The 14,792-nt window shown below is 41.2% G+C and overlaps 2 protein-coding genes across 2 annotated transcripts in view; one reads left to right on the plus strand and one right to left on the minus strand.

The window, feature by feature from the left end:
• DCAF13 (DDB1 and CUL4 associated factor 13) overlaps positions 1-331 on the minus strand; it is a 28,442-nt gene extending 28,111 nt beyond the window's left edge. The window contains exon 1 of the mRNA XM_046025057.1: positions 189-331. Coding sequence (XP_045881013.1) covers positions 189-258 — 70 coding nt within the window. The 5' untranslated portion in view covers positions 259-331. The remainder of the gene's footprint in view (positions 1-188) is intronic.
• A 122-nt stretch (positions 332-453) lies between these two features.
• SLC25A32 (solute carrier family 25 member 32) lies at positions 454-14,511 on the plus strand. The gene is made up of 7 exons (XM_046025073.1): positions 454-946; positions 7,291-7,441; positions 9,428-9,513; positions 10,630-10,790; positions 11,391-11,504; positions 11,839-11,984; positions 13,141-14,511. The coding sequence occupies exons 1-7, from the start codon at positions 793-795 to the stop codon at positions 13,274-13,276; spliced, it is 948 nt and encodes a 315-aa protein (XP_045881029.1). The 5' UTR covers positions 454-792; the 3' UTR covers positions 13,277-14,511.
• Positions 14,512-14,792: the final 281 nt, after the last annotated feature.

A 14,792-nucleotide genomic window follows, 5' to 3' on the forward strand; every position in this document is an offset into this window, starting at 1 on the left:
TTCAAAAACGGCCTTGAAGAGAAGTTACCGGCTACCCCGTCCCGCAATATCCTTATCTGCACAAACTTTGGCTCGGCAAAAGCGAACAGGGAAAGAACGAGCCTGGAGCGCCAGTGTTCCCCCAGGTTTGCTCCGTGGAAGCCGAGGGCGGACTCAAGGCTGGCAGATTCCTTAATAACTTGTCTCACCTCTTTGTAAGTCCAGCTTGGTTTCGCGGACGTAGTTGTCCGGGTTCCGGCTGAGCATCTTCACCTTCATTTTGGCTGCTATTTACCCCCGATCCCCCAAGCCTTTCCTCCGTGTTCGGATTACCACCGCCTCCTCAGACACATGCTACTTCCACTTCTTCAATACTACTTCCTGTCATGTGACTTCCACGGTGCGGAAGCCGGCTGCCTCAGCAGGACCCTGCGGCGCTCCGTAGTTTTGCCGGCAGAGGTTGGCCCGAGGTGGTTCTTCAATAGAGTGCTCCGTGTCCGCCACCCTCGGCCCGAAACGGCAGCAGGTGGGGGCGGGGCGGGACGGGGGCGGGGCCTTGACGGAGGCCAGCGCTCCGCCTCCTTCGCGCTCTCCGCAGGCGTGACGTGCTACCTTTCCCCTCTCACGCCGGCTCTGCGCTGGGGTCTCTCCGCTTAGTTACCGCGTCCTAACGCTGGTCCCGGAAGTGGGCTGTCCCCCTTCCCCCCCCCCCGCGGTTTCTGCTCTTGGGCGGCGACGGTCGCCACGGTGGCGGCCACTGCATCTCCTACCACCTCCGCGGCCCTGGGCGCGGTATCAGCGGGTCCTGGGACTATGACGGGCCAGGGACAGTCAGCGTCAGGGTCGTCGGCGTGGAGCACGGTATTCCGCCACGTCCGGTACGAGAACCTGGTGGCGGGCGTGAGCGGCGGGGTCCTGTCCAACCTCGCGCTGCACCCGCTCGACCTCGTGAAGATCCGCTTCGCCGGTAAGAGCCCACTCGGACCCTGGGCTCCTTCTCCTTGCTGGTACCCCGAACTGGGTGATAAAGACTCAAAAGTAGGCCTTGCTCTCCCCAGAGCCTTGCGTTCTCCCAGGCGAGCGTTGAAGCAAATGCTGTTCATACTGCTTCACCTGGAACTAGATTTGAGGAAGGGGAGCCTGAGAAAGGGATCTGGCTGTCCTCGTCCCCGTTCCCCAAGTCTAAGGGATAGACAACAGGGTTAGAAAATTCTGAGAAAAGTTCAAATTGGCGTAGGATGGGGGACTCACCTTCATATTTATAAAGTAAGAAAGGGATTAGCACATTTTAGGGTTCAGCCCTCGCATGCGCTAATCATTCACCCTTGGAGGTACTTTGAAATCTTAACGGTAACCACGTGTTTGGCGGTAGACCTGAGAGAAAGTGCTTGGGGTAGGGCTAATTCTCAGCGGGTGGCTGGGAATGGGTTTAGGATAGGATTCTCTTGAAGACGTTTTTTGGTGCTTATAGTGTGGTACAAAATCCCATGAAGGAATAGAGAGCTAGAATCCAAATGCTCTTTTTTAAAATTTAGGTTTATTAAGTGCAGTGAGGTAAGTGAAATTTACAAAGTACCGTGGAAGTTAAACTCAACAGTGAATTCTAGAAAAGATAGTTCCAAAGAAGGTCTTGATCAATGATAGTTCCGAAGAAGGTCTTGATAACTTTACTGGGAAACTATTTTCTGGCATTTGGTTTTCTTACTATGACAGGTTCTGCCTTGAGAATTAGATCTGCAAAATGGTTCATCTTCAAGAATCAGACTGATTCTATCCACCTTAAATATATTGTTCCTTTAATATTTGTAGATTGCTGTACAGGATGCAGAGGCACCCAAACAGTTCTCATCCTCGAGGGAGTTTCGGTCTAACTGTAGCGTTGAGAGTTAGTCACATAAAAGACAATTCTAAGACAACATAAAACCAAGGGCAAAATGCAAATATCAAAATAAGAGTAGAGACAGATTATTAGGAAAATTTTAGATTGCTGTATCTGTATCTGTAAGGTTCCATTAGATCTTGAGGTTCCACACAGAAGGCCTCATATTTTGACAGCTGGAAAGGAGACAAGAAGCCATTCTACGGAGGAAAAATCAGTGAAAATCATGGCGTATACTCCCTAGAAGAAAACCCGGAAAGGCGTATAATTTCCATGGAGTTTGTAACACATGCACAGATAAAAATTGTGGTGACAAATAACATTGAGCATCTACTAAGAGCAAGGCAATGAGCTAAGAGTTTTACATGCATTATCTATCTCATTTACTACCCTGAACAACCCTGCAAGTTTATTATCTCCACTATACCAATGAGAATAATAGAAGTTGACCAACTTGCTCAAGTCTCAAGTTTATAACGGCTTGGATGTGGGATTTGAACCCAGGCAGTCTAATTCTAGAACGCTTGGACTCTTAACCATTCACCATTCTACCTTTAGGAATCCCTGGTATACAGGGACTTGAACATAAAGAAAAGAATTTTGGATTTGGCTGCAGGTACAGGCCTGTATGACTTGGTGTCTCCGATGTTTTGTCTAGGAGAAGAGGTGACAGTTGAGATGATCATTGAGGAATAGTGGTGGCTTGGTGAGTTTAAGCAGGGCTGTGAAGCAGATTGTGCCTGAAGAAAGGGAATTCTTGGTACCTGAGGAGATGGTAATCTTGATGAAATGGGGAGAGTTTTAGGAGACCATTGTGGCCAAGGTAATAGGTAAGATGATTGAGACCGGATAGAGGTTCTATCTCTATCCTAGACAGAGATCTAGGAATCAAAGCAGGAGTTTGTAATGATAAAGTGTGGCCGTGAAATGTGATAGAAAAGGAAAATTTAGGAAGATGAATAACAAATCAAAATAGTTGATTGGCCAGCAGCACTAATGCTGTAGTTCTTATGTATGCTTTCATAAAACTTAGGCCCTTATAATGAAATTGTAATTACCTCGTGACAAGGGGAATTAGTCTTGAATGCCCCATTGAACCGAACCTGGAGTATTTCAGTGAGTTCAGGTGCAAATTCAAAATTTTGTGTCCAGTGTGGTAGAAAGATTAGAAATCACTTGTGAGAAATGACTGGAAAAACTAGTTTGGCTTCAGGTGGGTGGAGGGCAGGGACAGATGACTTAAGATATTTGAAGAACTGCCATGTGGGAAAGGGATTTATCTTATTATGGGTTGATCCAAAGACCAGGTAGAGGTTGAGTGGAAATAACAGGTAAGCAGTTTGTGACTGTCCCACGTGGGGGTGCTCAGAAATGAAACTGGTGATATCTGGAAGTGGTTCAGGGCTAGAAGACAGAAGATAGAAGATACCCCTGTGTTGAGTGGAAAAGTCGGTCGGATGAGGTGATTGATAAGGACCCTTCTAACTTTAAGATATAATTTTAAATCATCCAAGAATGATGAGAGAGAGGGGTGCGTGGCTGGCTCAGTTGGAAGAGCGAGCAACTCTTGACCTTGGGGTTGTAAGTTCAAGCCCCATGTAGGGAGTAGAGATTACTTAATAAAACTTTAAAAAAGACTGATGAGAGAGAGAGAGGGCACGCGCATACGCCTCAACGAAAAACGAGGTATAACAGTAGTTTTCTAAATAACTTGAAAGTCCAATAATCCACAAATTAATCGAGGGATGAAAATGTAGAATCAAGTAACAAGAATAGCATAAAGTCCAGTTGTATATATAGTGTAGTATTGCCAGCCCCTGTAGCGTAAATAAACTAATACTTACTGAATGCTTTCTGTGTGCCATACACAGAAAGGTTTTAAGGGCTGTATATGTATTCATTCATTTAGCCCTTTGTAACTTTCATAGTTAGGTTCTATTATTTCTCCCATTTTGTGGATGAGTTAGTGCAACCACAGAGTAATGAAGTAAGTGACTCAGAGTCACACAATTAAGTGTTGGAGTGGAAGGGGGCTGCAAAGGAGATTTAGTGGCCAGAGAAGAAAGAAAAAAATCAGGAGAGTGTCGTGTAAAATTAGGCCAAAGAGGAGGGTTTAGGAGGTAGACAGTCTTATGTGCTGCTAAATAGTTGGTGAGAAAGAGAGGATTCCCCAAATTCACTTCAGGCTCTCTAGAGCTCTTGCAGTCATGGGTGGAGGTCCAATCACACTGCAGTGGACTGGGACGGTGTGGGGACACAGTTCACACCATCACACCGTCGCCCTGCTTTCTAGCCTAATTTCCTACCAGCCCTTCCTTCCATCAGCTGTACACTTTATACCGAATCCCTGATGTTCTCCCAGACAGCGCCAGGCACTGTGATACCTGCAGGTATCCACAACAGCTGTTGCGCTTGTCTAGAGACAAATCTTTCTCTCCTTTCCCCAAAGACAAGTTTCTAATCAATCTCAAGGCTCTACGCTAGCATCGTCTCTCTCACATTCGCTTTCACTCTACTGCATGTTCTATACAGAACATTTTTTTTGTTTCTTCTGTAATCCTCACCATAGTGCTCCTAACTGGGCAGCGTGATTGTTGCTGTGTCGGCTTTGAAGATTTTGTCTTCCTCGGGGTCAGGGTTTGTATCCTATTTATGTTTAGATTCCCCCTTTGCCTGGCAATAACAAGGAGTCAGTAGTTTTTAAATTTTTGTATAAAGTGACAGGTGTACAAATCACTGTTTTTCAGATTTAAAGATTTGATCCTAACTATATAGTGGAGAGCAGATTATAGCATCAGGGAAGTACAGGCTGTAGAATGTTGTTGCCTGTTACTGAGATACTTAATAATCTACTTCTGTAATTAAGTGACTTGTCAAAACAATAAAGAAATCATTGGTTCATCCCCATGAAAAGCAAAGATGGTGTTTTGTGGTTTTGTTTTTCACCTCAAGAGAGAAACTGTGTTGTGAACTTATTACGGAAAGGAAAATGGAAAGGTACTTAGAAGAAATTTATCAGGAGAATAAGAGACTTGAAATTCAAGGAAAGCATCAGAAAGATTATGAAATACACAGCAGAATATTTCTTGAGAGCCAGTTCCTCTGTTACTTGTTTTCAAACTTGATATCTTGTATAAACTTAACTACAGCCTGCGAGGTAGGTCATATTTATCCCCATTTTATAAATGAGGATGCCGAAACTCAGAAAGATTAAGGTCACGTAGCTAATTAGAGAAATTAGCTATTAAACCCAGGTCTTTTGACAAAGCCTCATGTACTTTAATCTCATTTCATGGTGTAACATTTTCAGGTTAATGATGAAAGAAATTGACTTTTCTCCCTTTCCTTTCCCTGGCAATGGTAAACAGTGATAATTTGCCAGACTCCAGTATGTGGTGGTGTAGTGGCAAAGGGGACAATGAACTGAACATGCTTTTATATGGCCAGAGGACTGTAATTTGTAGAGGGCAGTTTCAGTTTGTATTCATAACCTTTGACCCATATTAATTCCCATTCTAATAGTTAATTCTAAGGAAATAGGAATTTGTATGTTGTACAGAATATTCTCTAGAAACCTTTTAATAATAGCAAAAAAAAAAAAAGAACAACTTACATGAATGATTGTACAAATGATGGAATATCTATGGGAGGAAAAACCATCACATGATTTTTTTTTTAAAGATTTTATTTATTTATTTGAGGGAGAGTGAGAGAAAGCAGAGAGAGGAGAAGGTCAGAAGGAGAAGCAGACTTCCCAGAGCTGGGAGCCCGATGTGGGACTCGATCCCAGGAATCCGGGAACATGACCTGAGCCGAAAGCAGTGGCTTAACCAACTGAGCCACCCAGGCGCCCCATCCATCACATGATTTTTAAAAATCTTTTGGAAGTCTTTTCTTTTTTTTAAAGATTTTATTTATTTGAGGGGGGAGAGAGAACACAAGCAGGGGCAGCAGCAGGGAGAGGGAAAAGCTGGCTGTAGAGGGAAAAGCCCGATGTAGAGCTCGATCCCAGAACCCTGGAATCATGACCTGAGCCACCCAGGTGCCCCTGGAAGGCTATTTAATTACAAATAACAAGTCTATAAAAAAAGAGGAATTCTCACAGTATACTCTTGAGTGAAGAAAAAAGCAGTATAAAAAACTATATGTAGTAAAATTCCAATTTTAAAAAACCTAGATAGTAAATTTAACATTCTTTCATTCCATTTTCCCATAGGATACAGAAGGCACATTCAAAATAAGAACATTCAAAGGACTGTTTACAAAGATACAAGATTATGGCAAAACCACAACGAATACTGCAGAATTCTGGAGCTAGAAACAGTTTGGGCTGTTGCCACCTTAAGGGCCAGATGTCAAGGGGAGAAGGTCCTTGAGAGAGGGCCACCTTGAGCAGAGCTGTGACTGTCAATAGAGAAATGCAGCCTGCCTGAGGTCACCCCATAGGAAGGGAAGTGAAAGAGTAAATACCTTCCTCCACTCTCTTCCATCCCTCTGATCTCTTGTCAGGCCTCCCCACTAGCCCAACTCAACTAGAAACTAGAAAACAAGGTTAGGCTGCCAGGCAGAACGTGGTAGAGAGGGATGGACCATGGATCTGGAAAAGAAACAATATTTAGGATATAATAATTGAGCAAATCTATCTTGAGAGCCTACAGTGTAGAAAGGACTAAAATAGGAGTAGAAATATGGCAGCAAAATAGTAGTAGTCTCTGCCCTCACAGAGCATCTTCCTACTGGGAAGTCAGAATAATTGAATAATAATGATTGCAGTGAAGAGTGTTTTTATTATGGTAGGGAAAGTATGTTATGCCATGGGTGCAAAGAAACTTGAGCTCATCTAGGGGATAGGAAAGGATCACCAAGGGAAATTATTAAGCAGATTTTAAAGAGGAATCGAAGTTAGCTATGTAAAGGAGTTAGGTGACTGAGAAGGCAGAGTGTTCATGGCAGACAGAATAGTCTGTGTAAAAGCTTTAAGGTTCAGAGACTATGTAAGAACTGAAAGTTGCTGAACATTCTAGCAATTTGCATCAGATGTTCTTTTTTTTTTTTTTTTTTTAATTTTATTTATTTATTTGACAGACAGAGATCACAAGTAGGCAGAGAGGCAGGGAGAGAGAGAGGAGGAAGCAGGCTCCCTGCTGACCAGAGAGCCTGATGTGGAGCTTGATCCCAGGACCCTGAGATCATGACCTGAGCGGAAGGCAGAGGCTTAACCCACTGAGCCACCCAGGCGCCCTGCATCAGATATTTTGAAGAGAAAATAATACAGAGTAAATAGTTCTGAAAAATAAAGAGGAATATTTTTCTTTATCTAAAAAGTGTTTTCTTCTGAATTTATCTCCTTACTGTGACAATGTGACATCTAGGTCTATACGTGATTCAGAACTAGAACTTTCCTCTCACCTAATTTTGTGCCTTTACTGCAGTGAGCGATGGATTGGAACTGAGACCAAAATATAAAGGAATCGTGCATTGCTTGACTACCATTTGGAAAATTGATGGACTACGAGGCCTTTACCAAGGAGTAACCCCAAACGTCTGGGGTGCAGGTTTATCCTGGGGACTCTACTTTTTCTTGTGAGTAGATCTGGGAGATTTTACAGTATTAAATAAAAGGAGTTTGTTTTTTCAGTGATTTTTTTACATTTCTGTCAATGAAACAAGATCAGTTGCTCTAAATAGGAAGGGTCAGAAAGAGCAAAAGGCTTATTTCCTTCTCTGTCAGCTATTATCAGAGGCATCTGGTCTGGAAGAAAAGTTCTTAATAGGAAGAAGGTGAAGGATGAGTCAGAGAAAGGCTCTTACAGAACCCACTTGTGTGAGGTGAATTCAGGAAGATGCCTTACCGAAGTCCTTCTGATTCATAAAGAAGTTGGAAAGCCAAAGAGGACAGGTCTTGGGGTTCTCATAAGAACACGTGCCACAGGAGCTCCCTCTTGGGAACAGAGAGTAAAAGCCAGTGCGTGGCTATAAGAGCTGGAGGCGCATCCCCTTCTGCCTCTCATTTGACCTGCTCCATCATCTTCCTGCCTCGTTCATTTCCTTCCTCCTTCACCTGTCAGGTATCGTCACCATGTGAAAGAGCTGCGGTTCCATGACCAGTGAAGAAGCCACAGAAAACACCTGGGACAGGCACACTCAGGTTACTGACTGTGCTAGAGCGTGGGAACAAAGCAGGGCAGTGGAGGAGCACACGCTGCCCTGATACTTGAAACTGAATCCAGGAACAGGGAGGCTTGTCTTTGTTTTAATAGACGACGGTTTTAGAACATCAGTACCCGGTCTATTTGCCTTTTTCTCTTTTGTGTTGCATATTTTAATTTATGTCCCATAATTTTATGGCAGTCTCCAAACCACAGTCTTTTGGTGGGGGTGTGGGGAGAGGAAGAGGCAGAATCTTAAGCAGGCTCCCCACCCAGTGCAGAGCCTGGCGTGCAGCTCCATCTTGTGTCCCTGAGATCATGACCTCAGCCAAAATCAAGTCAGACGCTTAACTGACTGAGCCACCCAGACGCCCGCCCAACCACAATCTTAAAATATTTTTAAGTGAATGAAGAACAAATTCAACCTTAATATTGTTTAAAAATGTATTTTTCTTCTTTTTTAGTTCTAAGACACACTTAGATGGGTGAAACTATAGGTTTAAAATTTATTATGAATTTTGAGTTGTGTACGTTCTCTAAATAGAGTTTCTAAGGACATGGCTTATGAATGTAAGGTTTAGGTGATGAGGATTTCTTATAAAAGTATACTTGTTTTGTGTTAGAAGAGAAATGGTAAAATTTGGATTTATGTAGCTGAGCTCCTCTTCCAAGCGGAAAATGGAAAGTGGAGTTAGAATAGACTGATCTGACTCCTCTGCTGAGAAACATTGAGTGGCTCTCGATTTTCTGCCAGATAAAGCCCAAATGTCAGTCTGCCACTCAAGTGGGGCTCCGTTTCCCTGTCTTCCCCCACCGCCCTTGCTCGTGCTCATCAGTTTCCCCATTGAAGCTGCACCTGTCTCCGCTCCCCACCAGTGCCACCTACACAGGCCTTCTGTGATCTCAGCCATAGGTTCTCGATCTCTTATGACACCATCTGTGATGTCTTTGTTAGGTTACTTGTGTGCTGCTTGTGGTCCTTGTTAATCCATTAGGAAGGACCCACCCAGTGTTTTATCTAGCAGTATTGCCAACCACAGTACCGAACTTTATGTGTTCAGCACTTCTTTGTTAGGGGCCCCCTTTTGTCCTTCTGCCTTGTCTGCCCCATTGCTGCACCACTGCTACAGCTCCTCCCCCCAGTTTTCCCATTGTTGCTATTCATTGATGAGTATGTGATTTAAAATATTTTGCATATGTAGTGGTAGCCATATTCATTTTGGGGGAGGGGTGATAAACTCTTGGAGTAAACCATTTCCAGCAAATCCATTCTTGAAACTTTCTTTTTTGCCGTATGCATTGACTTTTACTTGTTGGATATTGCTGTTAAGTTACACACATTTTAAACACATTTAAAACTAAATTGTTTTAGGACACCAATTCAAATATTTATCAAACTGCTTATGTTTAATTCTTTTAGTTACAATGCCATCAAATCATATAAGACGGAAGGAAGAGTGGAACGTTTAGAGGCAACGGAATACCTCGTCTCAGCCGCTGAAGCTGGTAAGGCAGAGTGGGAACTGTAAAATAGCAACTTCCAACTTGATTTTCATTTTTTTTGTTTTATTTAATTTTCCCCCCATTGAACAATACAGTTGAAGTATGCTTTTGTAACCAGTTATCACATGCAATTCTTAGAAAGCAGCTACTCTTATTCGTTACTCTGGACAGATTTCAAGAATTTTAGTTATCACAAAGAAGTAAAATTTAGAAAATGTATGAATTCTTGATAGTTTGAGATGATTTGGTATGGTGTTTTCTTCAATTAAAGTATAATTTCAGTTTTCAAAATAGTTTAGTAGCCTTGTTAATTGCCTCATGTTTGTGTAATATTCCAAAGAGAAAAGCAGAGCAGGGCCCATAAATCTTTATTATAACTCTTACTTTTACGCTTTGTTTACTGATAGTTCTTGTCTGAAAAAGCCTATTCATTTTTTAATACCTAGCAGCTAGCACAGACCTGAATCACAGTGGGACTTAATAAATGTTTGTGGAATAAAGGACTACTTAGGAGACTCAGCAAATGAGAAACTTAACCAGATGAAATTTTTTATATACAAAATTGTCACTTTCTGTAATGAATGTGAAGTATTATGTAGTTCTTTAAGTTTGGTGATGCGTTGGCTACTTTGAATGGATTTGAGGAGGATTGTGGTAAAGTTGGGGTAGATATATATATGTACATGTGGAAATTTTTGAGATGTTGGATTCCAGATCCTTTTCCCCTAATCTTTAACCCCTCTGGGTTATACTATGTCGTCCTAAATATTTATACCTCCTTACCAGCATCCGCTTCCTAGGACCCCCATCTGTCCCTACACAAACCATACTCTTCAGGAGCCAGGACGTCTTTGCTGTCCTCACACCTCAAAGGGAAGGTGTTTCCCATTTCGATCTCCCTTTTAATTTACCTCCCACTAACTGAGTGAGGAACTTTTTTTTGGCCGCCAAAAACTATGACTACCCTTTAACCCTCAGACTTCCTCAACGAATACATCTTACTGTTGCGGGTACAACCCCTGGGCAACCGCATTGTTTATATTAATGAACTGTTCTTAATCTGGATTGTCAGAAGTGACAACCTGTATGCTGAATAATCTTATTTAAATTTGGTTTTAGGAGCCATGACCCTCTGCATTACAAACCCATTATGGGTAACAAAAACTCGCCTTATGTTACAGTACAATGGTGTTGTTAACTCCTCACAGCGACAGTATAAAGGAATGTTTGATACACTTCTGAAAATATATAAGTATGAAGGTGTGCGTGGATTATATAAGGTAAAGAATTATCAATATATTTTGAATAACTGACCATTGTAACTTCTCCTGACTCTCTTGTCAGAGTTCTGAATGACCTGTAGTCAGTCCTAAAAAGAAGCCTGACTGAGGCAAGAAGCAATTTAATGAAAACCGAAGTCCTAGTTTATAATACGGAAATTGTGCTTTCATCTTTTTTTTTTTTTTAGATTTTATTTATTTATTTGATAGACAGAGATCACAAGTAGTCAGAGAGGCAGGCAGGGAGAGAGAGGAGGAAGCAGGCTCCCTGCTGAGCAAAGAGCCCAATGTGGGGCTCGATCCCAGGACCCTGGGATCATGACCCGAGCCGAAGGCAGAGGCTTTAACCCACTGAGCCATCCAGGCATCCCGTGCTTTTATCTTTTTATCCTCATTACTATAAGATACATCAAGATGCTGGCGGATGTGAGAAGGCATAACTAAAATTTTGTAGAGTAACCATTTCTCTGAGTTACACATTGAGGTCACCCACTCCTTACTCCCATCCCTAGAAACTGTATCCTTTGGGAACTGGCTTAGTTTTTGTTTTTTATTGTTTGTTTTTTTTCTCCTTTTTTTTTTTTAATTGTTCCCTTTTAGGGATTTATTCCTGGGCTATTTGGAACATCACATGGTGCCCTTCAGTTCATGGCATATGAATTGTTGAAGTTGAAGTACAACCAGCATATCAACAGATTACCAGAGGCCCAGCTGGTAAGATGGTTCTTCAAAAAACAAACACAAAAACAATGGATCTCATTTACATTTATGGGCATTTAATAGATGGAGATTTTGTCATGTTTACTCTGGTAATACTGCTATGATGATGACTGCCACTAATTTAATGTATAATTAAATATAGGCCAATGACACACATGTTAAAAATAGAACCCCTTATTTGTACAGCACTTGTGTTAAGAGGGGAAACCATGTTTTTCAATTAAAGATTTAAAGATTCATTTAAAGATTTTCCTGTATAATGTTTACTTCTGTATTTTTAAAGGACTCCTGCCTAAAGAAAAATTAATGTCTTGTGTTGTCATTTTAGAGCACAATAGAGTATATATCTGTTGCCGCACTCTCCAAGATATTTGCTGTAGCAGCCACATACCCGTACCAGGTCGTGAGAGCCCGTCTTCAGGATCAGCACATGTTTTACAAGGGCGTGCTGGATGTGATCACAAAGACGTGGAGGTGAGAGCACGCGGCCTATCAGAACAGCTCTCAGGAGGGGCCCTGCATGCCTCAAACTGATCAGTTGCTGTTAGTCGGATAGCAAAGGCCAGTGTGCTGTGCTGAAAACATGGCCAGTGGCCCCTGCTTTTCCATTTCCCATTGACTACTATAGAACCACAGACTTAATCTCTGAGCCTTCATTCCTTCATTTTAAAATTAGAAGATCTAGGCTGACAGCGTTGTTCTAAAAATCAAATGAGATTGGGGCTCCCGGGTGGCTTGGTTGATTTAGTGTCCGACTCTTGATTTTGGCTTAGGTGATGATCTCAGGGTCATGAGATCGAGCCCTGTCTCAGGTGCTGCACTGGGCGTGGAGCCTACTCGCACTTTCTTTCTTCCTCTCTTTCCTCCCCATCCCCTGCCCCTGCTTGCTCGCACTCTTTCAAAAAAAAAAAAAAAAAAAATTCTGTGCTTCAGCAAATTGATATACTAAAATTTAGGTGTCCTTAGATAGTTGAATGGCATTGAATCTAGGAAGTAATAAAAACCCTAGTTTAATATAATTAAACTGCTGCTTGCACAATAACTTGCAAACACTTTTCTCCATGTATAGAAGAGATACTCTTCAGCCTGTGGATAAACTGTTACAGATAGACATCCCCATATTTTTCTGTAATTCTGGAAGGATTCTGGAGCAGAATATTTTGGATGTTTACATTGAGTTCAGTAAATATTTATTGAGAATGCAAGTGACATGTTCCAAGGCCATATTCCCATTCCAGGCATTAAGGAAATAAAGTTTTATTTTTGTATGTGCTAGATTTACTGTCGCCTGGCATTTATATAAGCTGTAAGATTTTTAATGCCTCCTTTAGTTAATCAGTTAATGCTCCTGCATGCTTGTACATTTAGAGACATTTGAAAGGTGGTTGTCCTTACAGCACTTTTCAGTTGGGGAGTGCCTCTGCCCTCTCTTCTGAGTCAGTCACAGAAGGAATGGAAACCCCTACAAATGGCTCATAGATTGCATTACTTCAGCATGTTAAGAACATGGACTTGAATCACAGGGAGGCTTGAATGCTCAGTCCATCCATGCCCTATGCTAATGAAACGTTTGTATCTTCAGGCTCGCTATGTAGGAAATTAAGCATATATCTATTTTTTCCCTTTAAAGGAAAGAAGGCGTCGGTGGATTTTACAAAGGAATTGCCCCCAATTTGATTAGAGTGACTCCAGCCTGCTGTATTACTTTTGTGGTATATGAGAATGTCTCACATTTTCTACTTGACCTTAGAGAAAATAAAAAGTAAGCTAGAAGAAGATAATTTCACGACATCTGCTTAAGGGAGCAACTGTTCGTTTGTGTTTGAGATGTAAACCTTGGAAGAAGACTGCACAGCAACATGGGTCACCTAGAAATCAGTCTGTAATCATTAGAAGTCAAAGAACTGCTGAGACTTTGCAATGTTTTTCTGCTTTTTGCCTTCCCCGTTTGTATGGGACTTGGCTACCTCGGCCAGAAATGGCTACCATCGACACAATAGTAAAACTGACATCAAGCGGAGAGTTTCACAAATTTCTGTATTTCACTGTTCACGTAGAAGCTGATTATAGCATTTGCTAAATGGATTAGATGAATGTGCTTCTTTTTCTGAACTCATTTGCCTGGATTGGCTTTAAAATCAGTCTCTGTGCAATAGCAAGAAAATGCTTCTGAAAAGAATTATGACTGTTTCAAGGGTAAATTAAACTTGAGAGGATTTTGCTGGGAAAAGTACTGCTTAAATCCAGACCATTTTTGAACTGGGAAATTTTGGTGAGAAAAAAAAAAACTGTTAAGTGTGTTTTTGTTTTAATTCCATTGGAATGTGCTAACTAGGAAAATTTGAGAAGTTAAACACTTCTCTTTATTTGAGAAATGTCTGATATTTGTTGTCATTAATGTTTTTTCTCCAGGGGCTCTGTAATTGTGGATCCAGTTACATTTTTTGACATAGGTACTTAGTGTCTCATAAAGTTATAAAATCTGAATTAGGACTCAGCTGGGTTAGCATATTTGGCTATAAATCATTGATTGGCTATAGGTGACTAATCACTTCATACAGGCACGAGAATGATTGGAATATGTTTTTGAGAATCTGTGTGGAAGTGAGAAACTAACTTCCTACTTCAGCTCTCTGACATATGGGTTCGGATCCCAAATAAATGATTAATCTTCATTGGTTGTTCATATTCAGGTTTAAATACAAATTACATTGATGGCCATTATTGATTTTACTTTTATGAGCCATTGCAAATATCTATAAAAGCCTGCCCTCAAAGGATGCCAGAATAATATTTTTATTTATCATAAACCTTTATGAATGCTGTTGCACTTCCATCTATTTGTTGTAAATAAAACTGTGGTTTTCAAAGCCATATTTAAATGGGTCTTTGAAAACGGGTCTATTTTTTATAGTTTGAAAAATACAGAATAGTATCTAATTGTATTTACTCTAACCTCTTGTAACATGCAAAGAATACTTTATAAATTAAATGTGATGTATTTTTTCATACTTCTGGATTTACTATAATTCATATGAAATCCTGATATTTGTCTCTACATGGAAGACCGGCTATAGGTACTGTTTGGAGTTTTGGAGGTGGTGCCATTCTTTGAATGCCTCCTGTGTACCCCCATATTACTAAAACATAATTCCTGTCTTCTAAGAGCATACAAACTTACAGAAAAAATAAATAAGCATTAAGTAACAGTTCTAGGCTAACAGACAAGAAGATTTCTACAAAGCTCTGTAAGAGTTCTAAGAGAACTCATTCCACTCATTC

Source organism: Meles meles, chromosome 1 (assembly GCF_922984935.1).
Source record: "Meles meles chromosome 1, mMelMel3.1 paternal haplotype, whole genome shotgun sequence".
Classification (NCBI taxonomy): Eukaryota; Metazoa; Chordata; class Mammalia; order Carnivora; family Mustelidae; genus Meles; species Meles meles.